The 7,658-nt window shown below is 32.3% G+C and overlaps 1 protein-coding gene across 1 annotated transcript in view; it reads right to left on the bottom strand.

Annotated features, from left to right (window-relative positions):
• Positions 1–6,675: 6,675 nt before the first annotated feature.
• The window catches only part of LOC105622239 (protein diaphanous), a 43,532-nt gene continuing 42,549 nt past the window's right edge, over positions 6,676–7,658 (bottom strand). The window contains exon 15 of the mRNA XM_012203665.1: positions 6,676–6,697. Within this exon, the coding sequence (XP_012059055.1) occupies positions 6,676–6,697 (22 nt within the window). The remainder of the gene's footprint in view (positions 6,698–7,658) is intronic.

Below are 7,658 nucleotides of genomic sequence, written 5' to 3'. Positions count from 1 at the left end.
ATATTGATGCTTTTTACAGTCACGCGATTTTATAATATCTTTTAAAGTAATCTTTCAAATATAATCCTACACTCGATGATCGTGCTGACATATGCATCTCACTAAACGTAAGTGCGCATGAACATCTGAAAGCTTCTGATTCGCTCTTATATTGACCAAATTATAATGGCGCTGATCAATTGGTGCCACGATTTTTGATGCTTCATAGTGGAGATGCCTATTTCAATAGTCTCACCTGTCTTCTTTCATCATTAGTGTCGTTAGAGATTCTATAAGCCCGGATCTACAATAGATTTTTAAGCCTTAAGCCATAAGAAATGTGTCCGGACTAATCAGAGTTTGGTAAAAGCTGGTACAACTTCTGATTGTTTCCTCTTGGTCTACTCGGTATTCTTAGATAACTTCGTACGTTGTCGGAAAACAAGTGCGAAGAAAAGAAAGAGATAGACAGCTATAAGTAAATAAGTAAATAAGTAAATCTGTCAAAGAGGTTAGAAATTGTTCCGAGATCTCGGACAAAGAGAAAATTAACAAATTACTATTGCACAATTCGGTCAATTGATCAACTCGATTTGTTTCTTCAGGTATTGCCTGTCTGTATTTTAACTTTTTGGTATGGCGTTCATACGAAAAAGCAATATCTGTTATCTCTTTCTGTCCATTTTTATTCACATTCGCCAAACTCTTTATTATAGAATCTCTAATATCTTTTTGGTCTGATCGGGTTTGCACCGACTTGGGTTAGAAAATACTTCGCTATTGGTTGACGTTACACGCTGTACCAATAAGAGAGTACCACGAAACATCATTACTTCGATCCAGATTAATGCAAATTCGGTCAGGCCGAAAACGTTTTAAGTATCATTAGAAGCCTTCTAATCAGAGTCTGACCTTCTCCCCGATTTGGTCCGTTTTTCATCTATTACATTTAAATAATGAATATAGGTACGTTATGCTTTCACTTTAAATGCATGATGTATGGTCATGGACTTGTAATATTTATTAAACACTATTAAATTTTTATGTTTTTTTAAATTTTAATCGCCAGTTAATCATTTAAATGTGCCAGAAACTTTCGTTCGTCAAAAACTATGAAGCTTATAGAGCGTCTCTATAGAGCTGCAACTTACGACATTACTGTAGCGTGAGATGAAGATATGATTTTTCTCTCACACAATTTCGATGAAAAATGACTTTAGGTGGCCAGGTTCGGATTAGAGAGTCTCTAAGTGTTGTAATAGGCAAATGCCATCTGTTTAAAACGTGAAACGGACATTTCCGAGAATGATGATACTTAAAAAATTTGATATTTCAGACTTTGCATCACAATATCTCTGTTTAGGCTACGTAAACAATAAAAACACTTTAATTATATAATTTAAACCCGAGTTGTCCATTAATCCTTTGAAGAGCAGTGAGAAATATGTTCCACCTTTTTGTTCTTAATTTTTTCCATATTTCTAATTCATTTTGCGGTTTGTATGTGTATAAGAGTACTTTTTAGACTTTTAGGAATCTAAGTTATGCAACTTTCATGACAAATTACGTTAATTTATTTATTTGCAATTTTATTATAAGCAATTAATGTTATAAACAAAAACTTTTTTTTCAGAATAAATTCTTAAACGTGAAATTAGAGCTCTGAAAATTTTTATGCATGTATCCATATCTGAAATTATATTTTTTTTCAGAATTTTCTGCACGCTAGTTTTTCCGAAAAAAATTTTTGAAATTTTGAAAAATTAATTTGTCATTAAATTAATTTTTTATTCTTTGAAAAACACATTTTTCTTCTAAATAAATTATTGAAATCATAGATTATCTATGGGTTTTCGCTGCTAATTCTAATGTCAGAATTACAAAATGGCGGATTCAATATAATGACTATTTTAGACTAAATTCACGGTTTTTTTGTTCAATTTGCACGAAATTGGATATATGAGGGTTTTTGGGGTCGCTGACCTTACAATTTCGACGTCAGAATTACAAAATACAAAAAGGGGAGTCTAATATAGCGACTATTTCGATTTAAATTCAAAGTTTTTCATTCAAATTGCATAAAATTAAATTTTTGGATTTCGTAATTTTGACGTCAGAATCATAATCAGCGATCCCAAAAACTCATATGTCCCAGTCTCAAACAATTTGAATAAAAAATCGTGAATTTAGCCTAAAATAATCGCCATATTGGAACAATTTTGAATTTTGTAATTCTGATGAGAATCATAAGCAGCGAAAATCCATAGATGACCTATGATTTCAATAATTTGTTTAGAAGAAAAATGTGCCCTTCAAAGGATTAAAGGATTAAAGGATTAAAGTGTTTTTATTGTTTACGTAGCCTAAACAGAGATATTGTGATTAAGATTACTCAAAATCGATCAATTTTTGAGTAATCTCAATCATCCGATAATCTCTGTGCTCACAATTCATTGGCTCGCGTAAAGACACAGGACGATCTCGCATTATACTTGACGTTCTTAATATTAAAGAACTTTTGTTTACTATCTCCTAAATTAATGCTGTCGCCCACTTAATTCTTGAGAAGGGGATCACTCAGGATACTTTTCTCTATAACATAGCTAAGGTTGCATTCTGTTTCACGCATGGTGCTTTATTTATCCTTGCTTGCAACATTCGATGAATAACAAAGATAAATAATGCAGCATGTGCATCATGCGTGAAACGGAATGCAGCCTAAAAGTTATAGAAATCGGTGAGATGTCTAAAATCTTATATTTACTATTTCAATAAATACAAAATACAAAAATGTATTTAAATACGTATTTTAAATATATATGTATTAAATATTGAGAGTACAAATTAGTTCGGTCCGTTTCTCTAAAGATGACTCCAGCTATTGTGAATGATTCATACACATGACAGATGATTTTGGTTTCAGAGAGGTTAAACATCTGCTAATAATATTCAGTTTATATCGCTTTGAGTTTCATACAAAAACCTTGATTTTTACTGTGTTTGAAATGTCGAATTTTGTGTTAACCAAGCAGCATTTGCGGAAGGTTTTGATTTTCTGCTTTAATTAGAAGAAAAGTGCTGAAGTCCATCGAATGCTTGTCGAAGTTTATGGTGATACTGCTCCAACTGATAAATCATGTAGGAAATGGTTTCGACGTTTCCAAGATGGAGATTTCAGTATTGAAGACAAGCTTCGCTCTGGACAGCCAAAAAAATTCGAAGACAAAGAATTAGAGGCATTACTTGAAGAAGATCAGAGTCAAACGCAAGAGGAACTTGCAGAATCATTGGGAGTAACTCAACAAGCCGTTTCTATACGATTGAGAGCCATGGGAATGATTCAAAAACAAGAAAATTGGATACCTTATGAACTGAAACCAAGAGACGTTGAAAGACGATTTTTTCACTTGCAAACAGCTGATTCAAAAACAACAAAGAAAAGGTTTTTTGCATCGGATTGTGACTGGAGATGAGAAGTAGATATTCTACGACAACCCCAAGAAGAAAAAATACTACGCTAAGCCCGGTCAATCGTTGCCATCGACCTCGATATCAACATCGGTTGATACCGGCCGAACATTCATAGTTCGAAGATCATGCTCTGTATCTGGTGGGATCAAAAGGGTCTTGTTTACTATGAGCTGCTGAAACCTGGCGATTCCATTACGGGCGATCGGTATCGACTATAATTGATTCGTTTAAGCCGTGCATTGCGAAAAAACGGCCGAAATATGAGCAAAGACATATAAAGTCGTAAAAAAATATTTGGAAACGCTCAAATGAGATGTTTTACCGCACCCGCCGTATTCTCCGGACATTGCTCCTTCTGATTACTGATTGTTCCGAAGGATGCAGCAAATCACTGGTTCATTTCTTTCGCAGAAATTGAAAATTGGCTTCAAAATTGGATCACCTCCAAAAACGAGTCATTTTTTCGAGATGGAATTCAAAAATTGCCTGAGGGAAAAAGTACTAGGCAGCGATGAACAATACTTTAATTGATCTGTTCATTCATTTTGTTTTGAAATGAATGCATTTTTGAATTAATTTGTACTCCCAATATATATATATATATATATATTAAATATATATATATTTCAAATATTGTCCACTCCTGGTTATGATTTTATATTCTCATAAAATATGTGCATCACATCTCTAAATATTCCATAAGTATTGAGAAATAAGAAACACAGAATAGTAATGAATACACTGATATTATTTAAATTTGTGTATTCACAGTACAGATACAATTAGATCTTAATTTTGGTTCTTAACATATATACCTAATTCTAGAATATTAACAAATCATTCGTTCGTTACGATATCCGATCGACAAATTATATTTCCATAATTTATTTTTGTACAGACACGTACAATCACGTCGGAATAATATTACGGCTGGCGTTTTTTTAATTTCTATCTTACTCTGGAAATCGTTATAGAAGCATGTGCTAAAATATGCATAAAGTGTTTAAATATAGTTACGTAATAGCCCGTGTTTCATCGCCGATATGGTACAGAAGACATTCGATTGACTTCGCGATATTGCGAAGAACGGATATATTCGAAATGAATCGTCAGAAAATCAACTGCGCAGAGAACTTGCGGCACTTTCTCGTAGAGATACTTCCATAATTTTTACAGCTCCGAGAACCAGCTCATTGCCTCACTAGACATTTCAAGCGTGCTTGACATAGCCGCCCTTACTATGCAACACACTACTCACTGTTGACTAACTAATTAAACGACACGGCATGTCCCACAACGACGAGATTTCCCTCATGTCCCTTCCGGATCTTTTTATACAATAATAATAAATTTCTTATAAAAATTTAAAAAAGTCACAATACCACTTTAACAAATTGAGTTATGACAAAGCTTCTTCCTTGAGGCCAAAAAAAATTTATACAAATTACGCACACATTAGTATACTTGGATTGGCTTGATGAAATGCCCAAATCGTCCGTCAACAGTGGTCTTCCATCAACACTCGCGAATCTACGTGGGGAATCTCAGTTGGAATTCTCACGATTTACATTCGATATTTGCATATGCACAATTTCAAACTATCAACAATGGTATCTCCATTCATTTGTATAAAAACGATGAGAAAAAATTATCATATTGGGTGAAGTAAAAAATAACTTCGCATTTATAGATGACATTCAATTCTAAAAATAATACGAAGTTATTTTTTACTCAATTCAATATATAAATGTCGCGTATTATCTTCTGTTAATTTATCAAGCGCTGGAAAAAGTTAAATTAGATTCGTAGTGTTTACATCGCCATGTATCTGTTTTCTAAGATCTTTTTCTCTCTATATCTATATCTCTTACTCTATAATATATATCTCTTACTCTGAATTTCTTTTACAGGCATTCAATCAAGCCACCGTTAAAAGTACGATCGATTGTCATAAGCTTGTTTTCGGATTCGTTAATTATATCACAAAACGCGAACGTTGCGTTGAATAAGCTACTTCTCTTAAGAGTAATTTCAGTTATTTTTGCTCCTAGATTAATACTGTTATATAGTAAAATGCTTCCATTCCAAAAAATGCAAATACAGGTATTCTTTTCTAAAAAGATAGACAAGGTAAAACCACAATTATAAAAAATATGTCGCAAAATTGTGCGCCAATTTAGTATACAAATCTTTCTTTATACTACTACAATAGAATTTGATTCTATATTGTAAATATTCTTATTGAAATTTAAATGAGCAACGGATGATTTAAATGTGCAGGCCTTGCGGTCGTTTTATTGAGCTGGCGACAGAGTCATTACGATTACTAATATCATCTTAACGTAAAAATAAGCGATAATTATGAATCTCCTCGTCGCATAAAAATGTCCATACAGTATATGAGGTATCTTCCTTCGTTAAGAATATCGAAGAAATGCATTATTGATTTTTAACGGAAAAGTTACTTGTTCACAAAATGTAATTTTTATAAATATATCTTGTAATATCGGAATAATTTCGAATCGCAGCATATACATATGTATCTATGAGTCTCGAAATAAAATATATTTACAACCACGTACATAAATAAATCCGCCGCCTGATTCACAGAAATGATGGTAAACATGCTTGGAGCATGATGAGAGTGTGCCAAACTATATTGACGAGCAGCTTCAACGAATCGTCAATTCGTCACCAGTACTTATCTTATGCGTATTTACAAATGCGTTTGCTAGTGACGAATTCCTTCTTGCGTCGTTTCGTATCGTTTATGGAATAAATTCTTGCACTTACTCTAGCGAGTATTAATGCAACTATCGTTATACAAATCCGTATACACACATATGTATTTATACAAGATAAAAAAACCTATAAACCGAATACCTAACTATGGCTGTAATCAAAGTCTCGCTACAAATGCTTTGAAGCATTTGATGGACCAATCAGAAGAAAGAATTTTACAAATTGACTAATTAAAAAACGCTTTAAAGCATTTATAGCATCACATTGACCATACCCTATGTAAGGAAGACTATTACTCAATTCGAAATAGCAAAAATTCGATCTACATCGGAAGATTATTGTGGAATGTCGCTCTTCTTTATCTTCCTTTCTCTTGGATATTGATTTACCGTACCGCACGTTCTTCTGCTCATTAATGTTCCAATGCGTGTAAAATCATCACAGCAATGAGTTTAGGACGGAAATAGAATGTATTCCAATAGATTAAGCCGAACTTAAAAGCTCTCTGCAACAATGAATTGAAATAAAATGGCAGGTGGATAAGTGTATGTATTAGTCCGGATTTACAATAGGTTTTTAAATCTTAAGCCATAAGAAATGGAATCATAGTCAATTATTCTTCTCGCATTCGATAGCTGGTCAATTTTTTACTTAAGACTTAAAATATCTATTGTAGATCTCGAGAAGAAGCCTAGTATCAAAGCCAAGCAAATAAACAGGAAATACGCAAAGTTAATTATCGTTATTTAATACTTTCAGAGAAAATTGTTTAATCTTGTCATTAAAGATTACTACAAATCGTTGTGTATTTTTCGTAAAGAATTATTATTCATTTATATATAAAATATATAAACATAATTAAAGAGATATAAAGAATGGATTGCGCGATCTAAATAGTATTCAAATGTTGTCGACATGATAATGAGAGAGACCGTAGAAGACGACCAATCTTCCTCTCTTTCTAATCACAACTTCACCATTGAATAGAAAAAGATAGAGATTAGCCATCTTCTACGATTCCTTTCATTTTTGTAAATTATTTTGACATACGGATCGCACAGTCCATGGTGTAAGAATAATAAGATGATTTCACTCATGTAAAATCACTGTGATTTTCCTGAAGAAATTCCATTAAATAGCAAGTAGCGTATATGTATAACACCTAATTACATAAACCCCGGGAAAAAATGTTTTATATATAATTATATAAAATTATATAAAATTATATACTAAAATTATATATTAAAAAAATTATATATAAATATATATAATTATATATAATTATATGTAAAACATTTTTTCCTGGAGCGTTTCAAGAGACAGGAGTAAGATTAAGATAAGTAACAACATAATAAATAATTTTATTATTTATTAGTACATTTATTTATACACATGTTTAGTGGGAACAATTAGGAAGATCATGAAAGTTGTGAAAGAGAATACATGGATTTTTTCGTAAAAGAAAC

The sequence above is a fragment of the Atta cephalotes genome (genome assembly GCF_000143395.1).
Source record: "Atta cephalotes unplaced genomic scaffold scaffold00002, whole genome shotgun sequence".
NCBI classification, from domain to species: Eukaryota; Metazoa; Arthropoda; class Insecta; order Hymenoptera; family Formicidae; genus Atta; species Atta cephalotes.
This window is presented reverse-complemented; position numbering and strand designations above follow the sequence as displayed.